Source organism: Schistosoma mansoni, chromosome W, assembly GCF_000237925.1.
Source record: "Schistosoma mansoni strain Puerto Rico chromosome W, complete genome".
NCBI lineage: Eukaryota > Metazoa > Platyhelminthes > Trematoda > Strigeidida > Schistosomatidae > Schistosoma > Schistosoma mansoni.
Genome location: NC_031502.1, coordinates 12,936,679 through 12,953,350, shown reverse-complemented (window position 1 = coordinate 12,953,350; position 16,672 = coordinate 12,936,679). Strand labels below are relative to the sequence as shown.

The window sequence follows — 16,672 nt, the reverse complement described above, 5'->3', positions numbered from 1 at the left end:
CGTACGCTTCTGAAATGAGAAGCAGTAGATAAAAGCTACTGTGAATTTGTACTTTTGTTTACTTACTTTACAAATGAAACCGTAAAGCACATCAAAATTCGGCAAAACCGCATGGGCGCCAAGGAGATAAACCGCAGAAATATGAGCATGGGCAACTAGACTCATCACATGTTACGGCATAATTTTGGTATGTGAGTATATGTGATAAAACGCTGGGACGACATAGACTGAGCTAGAAATGAACCTCCCCACCCCATGCAGCATATACAATTTGCACGACTTCGTGAAGACAAATGCTGCGAAGAATTAGGACATCCCATACAAGCTGCAGAGAGTGACGATATGTTTTGCTTAGCAAACGGAAAACCAAGTCCAGATACTGACGAGTTTAAATGTGTGAGAGAAAGTTCAGCTAGTAATTGATGTCGAAGTCTTTCTACACAAACTTTGTTTTTTGTAGAGTTGGTAGAATGATCTTTCACATTCCCGGTAGGAATGTCTAAATTTGTGACCGGAACGTTTCTGTTAGAATTATGAAGCCATGCAGCAAGATGAAATCTGTGAGCAGTCTACAAATAGGAAAGTGTCAGCATTAAAATACACTAAAAGGCTCTATTTAATTTTGATATCAAGATTTTAAACCACTTAAAAACTTAGTCGTCAGGTACGAATCATATTACCTGGCTAAAAAAACAAAAGTAGGAGAGGCATTATTTAAACCTGTGACTTAATGGTCAGAAGTCGGACATCTTAACCACTAAGCTCCGCTCCATAGACCCTATGTCTTAGTACTGTACGGTAGATCTGAACATGAAATTACTGAAACTATCTTGAGAAAACAACTATATTTATCAAAAGATTCACTGCAGTTACATTACTTGAGTTGAGAGACTAGCATAAACAATAGTCAATATATTAAAAAGACTTTAATCCAAACAGTTAACTAATTACACCAGGTTAAGTTACTCCCACCATGACGTAATGCCTTTGCTACTTTCAACGAATCACTGCTACTACGTTTCGAACTAAAGCAGACATCCTTTGGATCAATAATATGAAAACATTTACAACATCGCCATAATACTACCCAGATAAACGTATCGAAGTACAAGGAAGAAACTCGAATCGAACCACACTTTAACTTAGCCATTCAAGGTGTGTCGTAACTTCAGTGGGAGTGGCAGTATGTTGTAGATCATTTCAAGTATTGATATATATACATCATAAATTAAGATGTCACCTATTAACTAAAGAACTCATATATTCTGTTTACTAAAAGTCACTTTATGCTAGCTATATAAAAAGCAGATAGAATAGTAAACCTGTCGCATCTTTGTGAATACCGTGGGTTAGACAATCACTAATATTTAAAATAACAAATACATTTCTCTCAGATTTTATCATGAAGAACCGAGTGTTGAAAAATAATCTGAAAGGCAAAATAAACTTACCAGAAGAAGAAAATCGTAGTATTTAGAACAAAGATCTGGCAAATAAGTCATATTTTGATCCAAATTTAATCGTTCACAAATTTCTGAGAAATTAGAGTCATCGTCTTTATCACTCATTTGAAATATATCATAGAACGAAAAATACCAGTGGTGAATTATTGGGATTGGAGATGATAATAAACCAATTAGACGTGTTTGACATTTATTCGTTTTCATACAATTATCTTTAACGTCCTCTAAGTCAGAATGATTTTTATTTTGAATGAATAATGAGGATGGTAAATCTAGGTTATAAACTTTAGCTCCACGTTTTAGGCCAACAATCAATGACGCAAGGGTATCAACAGCTAGAAGTTTACCACATAACTCAGTATTACGAGAACGCGAAGTGGTAGGATTTGTCGAAATTGTAGCGTTTTGATTTGTTTGATTAAGTTGTTGGATTAAAAGACTACTAAGTACATTGAGAAGAATAGCTGAGGCTGGCCATTCTATAGGTGCATGGAAAGTAACGCTTAATAAATCATTTGTAACTGTTTCCCATACAGATCGTATATCGTATTCAGCTTTTAAACTAACCCTGGAAATAGGAAAAATCAAATTAAAAAAATACAAGTTTAGAGTTCTATTTTTAGAATTACAGAAACAATACTAAAAATAGTTATTAGTGTGTTAAGATTGACTTATATATTTCTGCTTCATCACATCCCCTTAATATGAATGAGTTCTTGTCACTCATTGAACGATAGTCTGTTGTTAATGGTCTCAAACTTAATCCTTCTAAATGTCGAAATGTTAATTTTAGACTGAGACATGAACAGCGCTTCAATACTCAGTTGGAAGCCCATAAATTTTGTACTAATGGAGATTCTGTAATGAAAACAGTGTCGAAGGTTATTTATCTTGGTGTACGTTTTCCCGCTAATCTCTTTTGGTCTTCTGATGATTTGTTGATATCGAAGAACGTTTTCTGTTTGATTTATTAAATAAAAACGTCACATGCTCTTGGCAATACTCGATGTTTAATTTGGCGATTTGCAAAATCTTGCATAGTACCTATTATTTTTTATCGTTCCTCATTATTCTTTTCTCAGATTTTGAGAAAACAATTTTGCTGTGTTGCGGGGAATACTGAAGACAGCCAGCAGGGTGTGTTGTGAATCATTACGAATACGGTTTTGGATGGACAAATAGAATCTCCCGAACTCCTGGTAAGTGTGATACTATCAAATAGTAACCATCCTTTTCATTCACATCTTTCTCCTTTTATTTCTTATGGTGGAACGAGACGGCAATACTTTGGAATCCATGCACTCAAGCAAAGGTGTAAAAGCTCTACGATACCTTATCTAGCAAATACACTAGGTGACGAACAGGCTGTAAGAGCTAAGCTAGTCAATGACATTAATTCTTAAACATGTTGCAATTGAAAGCTGCATATATGTATGCAGTTATTGATCTCTTTTGTTTTGTGAAAGAAACTTGTTGAAATGCTATGTGCTGAGAATTCCATATTATACTAAACATATAGTGCTAAATAAAGCCACTGATAATAAATTAGGATGACTGTGATCTGTTAGTGATAAGAACATTTATAATTATTGTAGTTTTTCAAACAGTACTATTGTGACAAATAAATTAATATATTTGTAATATCCCAATGAGTAGAAAAATTAGATTTTTCAAAATTATCAAATCAAAACTTGGTAATGATACCCAGTATTATTGTGACATTAAATAGGAATAATATATTTGTAAAATCTCAGCGAATGAATTTGAAGTAAATCTAACGTTTCGCCTGGCATTCTGGTCTAAGCTTTCTCAAGGAAATATAATCAAACTTCAAAATTATCGAATATTGATGTTTGATTATATTTCCTTGAGAAAGCTTGGACCAGATTGCCAGGCGGAAAGCTAGATTTTCTTCAAATTCAATCGCTGAGATTTTACAAATATATTATTTCTATTTAATGTCTTACATCAACTCGGCGCCCAAATACTGTGAAACTATATGCTCTAATTTAGACGAAAGTTCTTGTATAAAGTATTATTGTGAACCTTGAAACGTGGTAATCCCGTATAATTCACCCTTATTACCGTTGGTTACGATAAAACACTTTAAATAATATTCTGTTACTTTTTTTATCGTCGTTTTTTATGACGGAACGATAAATACAAAATAAAACACCTTGAAGTCCTGGACGCTTCCTGAAAAGATACCAAAATTCACAACAAATTTCGTATTTGTACAATCAGATTTAGCACACGAGTTGTTTCAAAGAATTTTCTTACAAACTACTAAAGCAAAACAGACCGGTCTGAGCACTTTCGGCACTTTGCCAGGACTCTGTAGAATTTTCTGAGTTTATAGATCACGATACTTACCTTTTTGAAAAGTCCCAAGAATACGAACGTGTCTTCAAATACACCTGAAACTTCGAAATGCATTTCAAGAGGTATTCCACTTATTGGTTCAATTCAGATGTTTAGGTCATCCTACTCTCAACAATTCCTTACACTTGATACCATTCAGAAGGTATTTATCAGTATTTTAAGTGGGGCGGTTATGAGAACATACTCTGAGTTCAATGTTTTTTTCGTAACTGGGTCCAACACACTTAACCAGTCTAGATTCAACACACTTACCGCAAATCATAAAACAACCTCTCAACTCTCTGTTTCATTGCCACTGGTTCTCTTAGACCCATAAGATTTCATGAAATCGATTTCGTCAACATGAAAACTACGAATATATACAACTTGTCTGTGACCCTACAAGGCTCGAGGAGTTGCCCCCTAAGGAAACCACCTCCTTCAGTTTGGGAGCCCCGGTAGTATTCCAGCCCTCATACAAATCGAATGACGAAGTGTGGCGCATATACATCTGGTGCCTACTTATGTCAATATTAATGTATTTAAATAAATAAATAAACGTATTTCAGAAAAGTTGTTTCTCATCGTTGTAAATGGTTTGCCGTGTATAGCAGGATTCTCTTCTTTGATCCAAATACTGCCAGTAATGGTTGGGAGTGTGTTAGTAACGTAAACTACTGACTAAATACTATAGGTAACCTATTTTCCAACTGTGCAGATATCGCAATAAAACTACCCCTTTCCAGTCATCTTTCAGTCGTTACTGGTATCTAAACTACAACTTATTCGACAAAAGCAGGTCGGTAATGAGGGTTAAACAGATGACTAGCGCTAATTAATACCTAGCGATTGATTAGCACAAAGACAGATATTTCAGTTAATGAATGTTTCTCAACATTAAACAGTTAGACGAGAAATAAAGCTCCACATAAATGTATCGCTTTAGAGAGTCACGCTTTTCAATAGTACAAAAACAGATAAAGGTAAGAAGACAGAAAAAGGAATAATAACGACGTGACCGGATAAGAAGCGAATTAGACGTAGAGCAAGAAGATAACGATAGACTAAAGAGAGAAAATAAATACATTTACATTACTGTAATAATCGTTGTCACCTAACAGCTTTTAAATCTAAAATTCAGATCTAAAGACAAAGATAGTTGTTACTGTAAATAAATGACTACCAGCATAGTGGCATCGAGTGATTTTCACTGGTTCTATGAAAATTTGAATATATCGAAAAAATCTTATTTAGAAAATAGATTTTAGTATAGATGAATGTGTTAACCATATTATTTCACACTAAATATTGATTCATCTTATAAGTAACAAAAAGCATTTATTTTAAGTTATTTACTTACCTTTTGAATAAACCAGATAGCAAGTAATGTGCATGTCTAACAGCTGTACTATAACTGTTCAATACATGTTTTTCATCTTTACTGAATTGTGCGTTATCTGTTGTAACGGCTTCGGAAAAAAATGAACTTTGTGTTGGGGTCGACATAGCAGATGAAGGAAATTTGCGAATGGATGGGTTAGAGCAGTTGTTTGCAGGGAAAGATAAATTCGGTGTATGAATTAAACCTTGAGTGATACAAAGAAAGAGGGCACTTAGTGCATGGATGTATAAATATTGGGGAGATTCATTTTGGATTGAATGGGATACATTGGATTTTGCTTTAGAGCCATAATATTCTTCATAAAAATATGAAGATGATAACAACCTGTAAGATCGTTGAAATTTGAGAAAGAGATTTTGGTGAAAAGAATACACAAATGAGAATAAAATTTAAAAAAATAGCGGGGAGAAATCATCTGAAAATGATGGTAGTGTTACAAGTAAGTAGCAAAGAAAAAACAGTCAACTCTTCTATTAAAGGGAACATAGCATAATGAGTCAAGTATGGTAACTTGGGCCAACGCACATCCGTGCCAGGCTCTATGTTGATGATATCTGTCTGTCTGCATAACAAGTTACAGAGGTGTGACTCGCTTGTTCATGCACTTTAAATTAATACTCCACTAGTTTGAAACCCATGTATCAGGGTTTGAAGAAACAAGTAGCACCAGAAAGTAAAAAGAATACGGAGATTGTTAGTATTTTGTTCTAACATAATGAAATAAACAGTTAACCTCATAAGAAACATACCGGAAAGTTTTAGCAGTCCGCCTATCGGATGGGTATATTATTTTTTCAGTCTCTGTACTGACACTGGGTGCGGATTTTCGCTTGACATCAAGACCTGATAAAAATGTACGAAATATTTCATCAACAATCATCTTCCTGTGAGCTTCATACTGTCCATAAAGAGCGCCTAAAAGTGCAAGACTCGAGCGTTGTAGGTGCTCCGGCCAACTGACCACAAACAAAGTACCAAGCGTTTTTGCTGAAGAACCCATGAATTCCGAAGGATTTTCACTATGACTTATGAAGTTGAATAGTTTCTGTGGAGAGAGCAGAAATCGTTTCCATTCATTGGTTATACTGGTTCCTGATGTCAAAGAATAAGAAGGAATTGCCATCCCGAGTGAAGTAAGATTAATTACTAAATTATCTGTAAAACGATTGGGCTGTAACCGCATAAGATTCACTAGTAAAATCATAATTTGTGTTATTCGATAACCAATATGACCCAGTATTGAAAAACTCGGTGACACAGATGAGCTTTGATAATGAGGTGTATGAGAAGTAACTCCTGCAATTAAAGACATCAATTTAATAAGTTTTATACAATTGATCCGGCGACTGAATTAACGGTAGTCACAATATAATCATGATAAAGTAAATATAAATTTTCAGGAAAATTAAGCACGATCCTGATATAAGGTAGAAGGGGTGGAGAATTGCAAGAAATTTTGTTATGTTTCTACACAAAACTTACAACAGTGCTGAGAGATAGTTGAAATCAAACCAGCACAACCATACAGTTTATAAGTTTGACTGATCGATAAATACAAATAAGCATGGATACGAAGAACACTAAAAATGAATTAATTCTAAAGAAAATGCTACACATTAATGATAAAATTATTATGCTGACTTTAGAAATGAAGTTAATAAACGATTTTCTAATCATGAAAGCAAGCCTGAAATATTTCAACGGTAATTCAAGAAGAAATAAACAAGTTGTACGAATGGACTATTTCGTGGAATTTGCCACTTAATGTTGACAAAAGTGGATTTATTAACATTGGCCGTTGCCTTAACTTAAATCTGGCTATACACAAACATACACTGAAACCTCTCAACACTGTTCGTGACCTGGGTTTAAGATATAGCGACAGTTTGAACTTTTCTGAACACATTGCATCTCAAGTATCCAAAGCTAGAAAGCTCATCGGATTCATAATGATTAATTTCAATAATATCGAATCGAGATTATTATTATACAGAAAATGTATCTTACCAATTCTTGAATATGGTATTTTAGTTTATAGTAATTGCAGGCATAATGACCTGATTAAAATTGAAGGTGTTCAAAGAAGGTTCACCAAAGCTGTTTTGGGGTATTCTGACGACAAAGACTATCACCAAAGATGTCAACAACTCAAACTAGAACCTCTCTGGATCAGGCGTATCAAATTAAACCTTATCTTTCTCTACCGGCTTCTTAACGGTATTTCTTACTCTTCGCTATCTACACCTTCATACTCTATGATACCGTCTCACAATCTACGCAATAAGGAAAATATTCTAGCGATTCCAAAAACGCACACAAATTTACGCCAGAATTTTTTCGTTATTCGCTACTCAACCATGTGGAATAGACTGCCAATGAACCTCCGATGCAGTGAAACTATAATCCGGTTCCGAAGTCTTCTTGATGATTTTCTTTCCGAAAGTGGATTGTGTCACCTATTGAATATCAACGTACTTAACAACGATTTATACAAAAAAGGTCCGTCATCTATCTAACTGACTGAAAAGCAAAGTGAAACCTTTGAAATTTTTCATGCCTATTTTATTTCACTTTTATTCATCTTAGTATATGAAGTCTGCTTATGTTCGTATTCATATTTATTACTGTTATTAATATCATTATTGGTCTTTCGACACATTAGATATTCTCTTCATCTCTTCTTGTCCTTCTAAACATATTTTATTCCTAAATATCCAAAGTCTACAATTAAAAACAAAAAACCCTATGTTCCACTTAAACAAATAATTTTTTTTTAAAATATTCACAACATATATATAACATATAGAAATTTATATTTAATTATTCTTTGCAATTAATTGCGACAATCATAGCATCATTGTAAATTATTATTACTATTGCACTAATGTTTATACTAATACCCGGTTTCACTCTGTATACTGCTACATAAATCTACACGTATTTATCCGTAAGGGTTTATTATTGTTGTTATTATTATTATTTTTAAATTATTCGTTTATCTCAAAAGTCTATATCCATTACACTATTACGATCATGGTTGGACCCTTTCACTATGTGTTCATTTCTTTTCTCTCTTTTTTTTCCTTCTAAATAAATATTATTCTTAAGATTACGAAGCTTTGGATTAAGACAATAACTTGTGTTACGCTGAATTCAATTTATCAGACTCGTTTTATCTTCACTATGTATATACACCTCATACATATTGATTATCTTTTGCACTTAATTGAGACTTTCATAGCATCACCCAAAACTATGACTGTACACGCACAAACACTTATTCTAACGTCATATCTTACCGCTATAATAAGTTGTTTACTTATTAATTTATTCTATTTTATTTTTATTACTCGTTTTTGCTATACATACATAGTTGTTTATTCTTGTTCTGCGTTAAGATATTTACGTCTTCCGCGTCTCCTTTATTTCTATTTCCTTAGTTTTTTCCTTTCCTCCTTCAAAATCAATTCAAAATTCTTGCCAATTACGCAGAACCTGATTTATTATTACTATTCTATTATTAATATTTTATTTTTCCTTCCTTTCTCAAACATGGCAAATGTAATGCTAACATTATTGAAAATTGTGTATTATTGCATTTTTGAAGAAACTCGAAATGGTTTCTTCACAGCACTTATGTACCCATAAGATATTTGTGAATAATAATAATAATAATAATAATAATAATAATAATAATAATATTGCTATTCTTATTAACAAAACTACCAAAAGCAAGTTAAATTCGAGTGTTGCAAAAATTAGCAATAAACCGAAACGACAGGGAAATAACGTTGAGTTATTGCGACTCAGTTTATATCCTAGAACAGTTATAGATATCAACACTTACAGAACAATTGGAATAGATGTTAGAATAGATGTTTAAGGATGAGAGTTCTTACTGCTAAGCTCGAAATTACGAAGTTAATTTAACGGATTTAAAATACCGCGTCTAAAAAATCTAAATTTTGGTGAATCAAAGATCATACTCTAGGAATTAACACTATGATCTAGAGAGATAGATGAACACTTAGTGATAGTCTTAGGAGGCATGCAGTGGAAAAAACCGTAAAACAGTAAGTCATAACCCTATGATAATACCGACGTTGTTATCGAATTTGAAAACGCTGATGATCACGTCCATGGTATTACTCATAAAATAATTCAGACAAGTCAGTTTGAGTGGATCTCTCACATTACCGTTTCTTCATCAAATAACGGTCATTCCAACAACAGATAACTTCCAAATAACAAAAGGGGTCAACATGAGTACGTAATGAAAAATACTGAAGACCGGAAGAAACCAACATCATAGTCGCGTGTACTTAGAGTATAACGTCTTATTATTATGTAAACCTCAAGAGCATTTGTGGTGAATATTTTCACTTCAGGATAGCAATTTAACAGACTAGACGTTTAAGATACCTGAAATGGTTATGGTATTTACAATCTATTGTGTCATGTTTTGACTGGAGATAAAACAATGTACATAAATCACGTGATAAGTTTGATGCAACCAGATAACATGCGACAACCATCAAGGTCATCTGTGATTATATCTACAACATAAATAACGATTTGTGAATTCAGGACACACAACGTAAAGAAGAATGAAGAAACTAGGGAAATATGAAAATTTTGGGACTTACTCATAATATTATGAATGAGACAATCTAGTTGATGCTTTACTACAGATACAATACCTTCGATCAAATCCTCCATGAGTAAAGGCCGTGGCATATCCGGTCCAACAATAATATTTAAAGCTGTACGGGCGCAATCTAAACCGATGAGAGAGGAGGACCATTCTGGATCAGACCATAAGACTGTTTCTGTAAAATAGCCATTCCGAGTAGAAGAATTATCACTGACTCCAAGTTGTTCTCGGTTATGCTTATGGCGTTTCTTAGCAATTCGATGTGTTTCAGCCTAGATTTAAATAACCACGAAGTGTTCAGTAGCAAGGTGAAATTGTAACAATTATACTCTCATAATTCGAAAAATGAAAACCCCAAAGTAATGGAACTGTTTCCCTGAACAAGTATTGATTATCAGAAATCGGAAAAACAGTAGTCACTTCACTGGCATAGATTATTATATGACGGTATCCAAATCAGATCATTTGCAAAATAACTTTTTTAGTGCGAAGGCATCCAGCTAATGAATAAATAAAGTAAGGAAGGGCTATTTGATGTGTAAACATGGGCTGTAGTGATCGTGTTACCAGAAAATTCTTTTTTTCGCAAATAAATTGTTCGTGACCTTAGTCGATATTTTGGTAATTTTGAATTTGATAATTGAAAAAATGGGATATCCAATTATTTTATTCAAAAATTTACACAAGTAATTGCTGGAATTAACAGGGATTTTTAATATCGAATAGAATAGGATTAACACCCTTGTAGCTCTTCTAAAGTTACTGCCGGTCTCAAGCTCTCAAAAAAAGGGGGTTGTGCATGGGGTTAACGACCCCATCCCGTAGAAAAACTTACTCACTAAAAAACGCTAACCAGAAAAAATAATTCAAACCATTTAAACTCTACCCTCGAAGTTAAAGGAAGAATTATGACGCCTCACGGTGAAGGCCGAGATTCTTTGACAGTCACGAGGCCGACGCTCCTTCTAAAAACCAGAGCAACAATTTTTATGGGTACATGGAACGTCCGGACAATGGGGGAGACCGGGAGGACCAGGCAAATAGCAACAGAAATGAGGAGATACAACTTGGCTATGTTCGGAATCAGTGAAACACATTGGACCCAAGCTGGACAGCAAAGGCTAGATACGGAAGAGACGCTGCTGTACTCTGGTCACGAACAGGAGAATGCTCCACATACCCATGGAGTTGCTCCGATCCTGTCCAAAGAAGAACGAAAAGCACTTATAGGATAGGAATCTCACGGATCCACGATCATCAAAGCATCCCTTAAAAGAATGAAGGAGGGAATCCCAATGAATATTATCCAGTGTTATGCACCAACTAATGATAGCGACGACGACAATAAAGATCAGTTCTATGAGCGCCTGAAATCAATGATAGATAAGTGCTCAAGAAAAGACCTCACCATTCTGATGGAAGATCTAAACGCTAAAGTCGGAATGGACAACACCGGATATGAAGATATCATAGGACGATATAGACTGGGAGAAAGGAATGAGAATGGTGAGAGATTTGCAAATCTATGTGCACTCAACAAAATGGTTATAGGTGGCACCATATTCCACCACAAATGTATGCAGAAAGCTACATGGGTGTCACCGAACAACGCTATAGAGAACCAGATAGACCAAATTTACACCACTAAAAAATTCAGGTCAATGGAGGACTTGTGAACTAAGAGAGTTGACGTAGCTTCAGATCATCATCTGGTTGTGGCCAAAATGAAACCGAAGCCAAAGATGCATTGGACGACTGGGGAAACAACATTACAAAAGTTCAATTCAGCCTTCCTTCGACATACTGACAAATTCAACGAATTCAAGATAAGAAAAAGAGAATTCAGCGAAGAAAATTTTCTTATCGACGAGATCATTTACTGTATATTTGTATACATAGTTATATGGAATTCAAGATAACTCTCAACAACAGGTTCCAAGCCATTCAGGATCTACTGAAAGAAGAAAAAATACTACTATGCAGAACAATTGGAAAGGGATCAAAGAAGCACTAACTTCAGCATGTCAGGGGATGCTAAGTCGCAACGAGCATCATCATAAGGAATGGATCTCTATCGAAACCCTGGGCAAGATTCAAGAAAGAAAGAACAAGAAAATAGCAATTAACAACAACCGAACATGAACAGAGAAAGTCAAGGCGCAAGCAGAGTACGAAGAAGCAAACAAGGAAGTGAAGAATAGCATTAAAGCCGATAAGCGGAAATACGTGGAAAAGCTAGCAACGATAGCGGAAAAGATTCAAGAGAAGAAATATGAGACAGCTACATAACACAATGAAGAAACTAGCAGAGAGATATGGTAGACCAGGGACACTGGTCAAAGACAAAGTGGGTAAGACAATCACTGAGATTCAAGAACAGAGGAACAGATGGGTAGAACACTTTGAAGACCGGCCCCACTGAACCGATTCAGCATCGAAGCAGCACACACAGACATTCCTGTGGTCGTCACTTCACCAACGAGCAAAGAAATCAGCATGGCCATCAGACAAATCCAGGGCGAGAAAACAACCGGATCAGACAACGTGCCAGATGAAGAACTGGAGTTAGACATGGAAGTAACTCCAAAGATGCTCCACGTTCTATTCAGGAAGATTTGAGAGGAACACGTGCTGACAGACTGAAGAGAAGGAAAACACATGAAGGTACTAAAGAAAGGGGATCTCAACAAGTGTGAGAACTATGGAGGCACCACACTACTATCAGTACCAGGAAGAGTTTTCAACAGAATGTTGCTGAACCGGATGAAAGAGTCAGTAGATGCCCAACTTCGAGATCAACAGGCTGGATTCCGTAAGGATTGGTTGTGCACAGACCAAATCGCGCCACTACGGATCATCGTCGTGCAATCGATTGAATGGAACTCATCACTATACATCAACTTCCTTGATTATGAGAAGGCGTTTGACAATGTGGATAGGAGGACCTTATGGAACCACCTTCGGCACTATGGTGTACCTGAAAAAATCGTAAACATCATACAAAGTTTACACGACGGACTACAGTGCAGAGTCGTGCATGGAGGACAGCTAACAGATGCATTCCAAGTGAGGATAAGAGTCAGAAAAGGCTGCATACTCTCCCTATTTCTCTTCCTTGTGGTAGTTGACTGGATTATGAAGACATCGACATCGGAGAGGAAACACGGAATACATTGGACAGCTCAGAATCAATTAGACTTCGCAGACAATCTAGTCCTTCCATCCCATACACAAAAGCAACTGCAGGTGAAAACACCCAGTGTAGCAGAAGCCTCTACGTCAGTGGGCCTCGGCATACACAAAGGAGAAAGCAAGATCCTTAAATACAACACAAAGAACACCAATCCAATCACACTTGATGGAGAAGCTCTGGAAGAGGTGGAAACATTCACGTACCTGGTCAGCATCATCGATGAACAAGGAGGATCGAATACAGACGTAAGGGCGAGGTTTGGCAAATCAAGGACAGCATTCCTATAATTGAAGAACATATGGAACTCAAAACAACTGTCAACCAACATCAAAGTCAGAATCATCAATACGAACGTCAAGAAAGTCCTACTTTACAGAGCTGAAACGTGGAGAACTACTACAACCATCGTCAAGAAGATACAAGTATTTATAAACAGTTGTCTACTCAAGATACTCAATGTCCGTTGGCCGGATACCATCAGCAACAGCCTACTGTGGGAAGGAACAAACCAGCTTCCATCTGAGGAGGAATGAGGAAAAGACGTTGGAAGTGAATCGATATACTTTAAGGAAATCACCAAACTGCATCACGAGGTAAGCCCTAACTTGGAATCCTGAAGGTAAAGAGAATAGAGGAAGACCAAAGAGAATATTATGCCGGGATATAGAAGCAGATATGTAGAGGATGAATAACAACTGGAAAGGACTGAAAAGGATTGTCCAGGACAGGGTTGGATGGAGAATACTGGTGTGCGACCTATGCTCCTCCACGATGGGTAACAGGCGTAAGTAAGTAGTCAGTCAGTCAGTCAGTTACAGCGTAGAACTTCGAAAGTACCTCCATCAGTTCCAGTTGCCATACCACATTAGCACAGAGATACAATTGTCGATTCAAACCCCATGTTGATAGAAGTAGTAAGAGTATAAGCAGTAATCGGACAGATTAGGGCTTGAAGATGTTATTCAAGAAGTATAATCCAAGGAAATAAATTTGGAGAGAGAAAAAAGATAGACATGAAGAATTCAGAAGATTATAATTTGGCAGAACACAAAGAGTGGATGCACCTGCGCCATTGCAAATGATTTTGAGCCATGTCATTCAAGGTCTCTAACCATCGGTTGCTATCATCTTGAGAATCCCAACCAGGTAGTTTACACCTACCAACATGGCTCAGTCCACTTGTCAGTGACTTCATGGATTTGTGCCACGTTTTGGTCTGGCCGCCCCTAGCTTTCTTCCACCCTACTCCTACACCATAAAACATCGCTTGTCTGGGCAGTCGGTGGTTGGCCATACGTAACACGCGTCCCAGCCATCTCAACTGATGAAGTTTCACCACTTCATCAATCGATTTGCCATCCTTACCTAGTACCCGTTTCCTAACAACTGCATTACTTACCCGGTGGTCCCAGGATATACGAGTAATGCTTCGAAGACATCTATGATCGAACACTAGTAGCCTACGAATATCCTCTACTCTTACCGGCCAAGTTTCACTGCCATAAAGTAGGGCGGAACGAACTGCTGCACAGTAGACCCGTCCTTTTGTTGCTGGACGGATATCTCGCCTACGCCACAAATGACGCAAGTTGGCAAAAGCTAGACGAGCATTCTGTATCCGTGTTGAGATTTCGTCACATACCAGATCACAAGGGCTGATGAAACTGCCAAGATAAGTGAAGCAGTCAACACGCTCAACTACTTCACTCCCTATCATTAGTTCAGGTGTCGATGCAACCCAATCCTGAAGTAACATTTTGCACTTCGAGGGAGAGAATCGCATTCCGAACATGCCTGCATAGTTGCTTATAGTGGTCAGAAGACTCTGCATTTTGTCAGCGTCTTCACCAAATAAAACTATGTCGTCGGCGTATTCTAAGTCAACAAGTGAGTCTCCCGGTAAAAGTTCAACTCCTGGAGATTTAGATGATGAAAGTGTTATCTCTAAAAGCATCTCGATGACAAAGTTAAACAAGAATGAGGAGAGTGGACAGCCCTGACGAACACCACGTGAGGTAATCAATTCTGATGACAGTTCGCCATAGGCTCTAACTCGACCAGTTGTGTTCGAGTAGAGAGCCTTTATGAGGTTAATGTACTTCTTTGGTACCCCTTCTAGTGACAAACACTGCCATTCAACCTCACGATCAACGGAGTCAAATGCCGCCTTAAGGTCGAGGAATACTACGATTGTGGGGCATCTGAATATGTGTCTATGTTCTAGGACCTGACATAGAGTGAATATCTGGTCTATACAACCACGTCCAGGTCGGAAATCAGCCTGGTTTTCTCTAGTCTGCTCTTCACGAGCTTTGGTTAGGCGTCCAAGTATTATTGAAGCTAATATTTTAGACACTATATTAGTCAAACTGATTCCTCTGTGATTGTCACAAGAGGACTTTTGTCCTTTCTTATAGACTGGCACAATCAGTGATTGGGACCAGTCAGATGGAATCACGTCCAGTTCCCAGATTCTACCTAAGACATCAGTCAATCTCGTTGCTAGTACTGGACCACCATCCTTAAAAACTCAGGAGTAAACCTGTCAGGGCCTGCTGCTCTCCCTCGCTTCAGATTTCCTATAGCTTTTTCAACATCGTAAAGAGTTGGAGGATTTACATTAACTTGCCATTCAGGTCGACTGGGGATCGTGGGAAACCGAAATGTGGCTGAAGGTCAGTTGAACTGATCCCTAAAGTGTTCTGCCCATTGATCCAATCTCCTGGAATGAGAATGAATAATATGCCCATCTTTATCTGAGATAGTTTCCCTGTTACTTGGGTTCCTAATACCGGTTTCTTTAACAAGTCTGAATAGCTGTCTGCTGTTAACTATTGCTGCTGCCTTTTCCATCTCTCTTGCTTTCCCTACCCACCACTGTTCGCGATCATTGTGTAGGCTTCTTATTAGCCTGAGCTTAAGCTGACTCCGCTCTTCGTAATGTTCAGAGCCAGTTGGGATGAGTTTTCGAGCATCTATCAGTGCAGTAGATGCTGCCGAGATCCATTGTTTCTCCCTGACCTTATGGTTTACCTTACTAGCGGATATCACTGCTGTTTCCAAAGCTTCTCGGATGTCATTCCACGCTGCCTCGGGGTGGGCACTACTTACATGGCTGCCTAACTTCTTTTCCAGTTGTTCCTAAAATATATTCTTAGCTTGCCGATCATTAAGTAAAACCCTTAGAGGCTTCCCTGCAGTGTCTTTCCTACGTCCAGTAAGACGCAGACAAATACGTGCTCGCACTAGAGCATGATCTGAGTGTAAACATGTGCTCCAGAATGAGCGACAGTCTTCTATCGAGCCCCTCAATCGATGGCTGATAGCGATGTAATTTAATTGGGTCCAACGTTGGGAAGAATTCGGGGGTCACCATGTCAAAAAATGTTTTTCCTTATGCTTAAAGTTAGTATTTGCAAGAAATAGGCGGTTATCTGAGCACAGCTGCAACAGACGGTCGCCATTATATGTTCTTTGAGCTACAACACCATAAGATCCACCCAGGTGTCTTTCCCTTTCACTTAGTTTACCTACTTGAGCCACTATTACTACATCAGAGCGTCTAGCTTTTCGGAGAAGGTCAGACAGTTTCCTGTAGA

General features: G+C 37.2%; 1 protein-coding gene across 1 annotated transcript in view; it reads right to left on the bottom strand.

Moving 5' to 3' along the window:
• Smp_167860 (nipped-B-like protein (delangin) (scc2 homolog)) overlaps window positions 1-16,672 on the bottom strand; it is a gene marked incomplete at both ends in the record, with an annotated part of 51,603 nt that overhangs the window by 21,262 nt on the left and 13,669 nt on the right. The window contains 5 exons of the mRNA XM_018788594.1: window positions 169-569; window positions 1,452-2,031; window positions 5,185-5,550; window positions 5,976-6,522; window positions 9,873-10,151. Coding sequence (XP_018654121.1) covers window positions 169-569; window positions 1,452-2,031; window positions 5,185-5,550; window positions 5,976-6,522; window positions 9,873-10,151 — 2,173 coding nt within the window. The remainder of the gene's footprint in view (window positions 1-168; window positions 570-1,451; window positions 2,032-5,184; window positions 5,551-5,975; window positions 6,523-9,872; window positions 10,152-16,672) is intronic.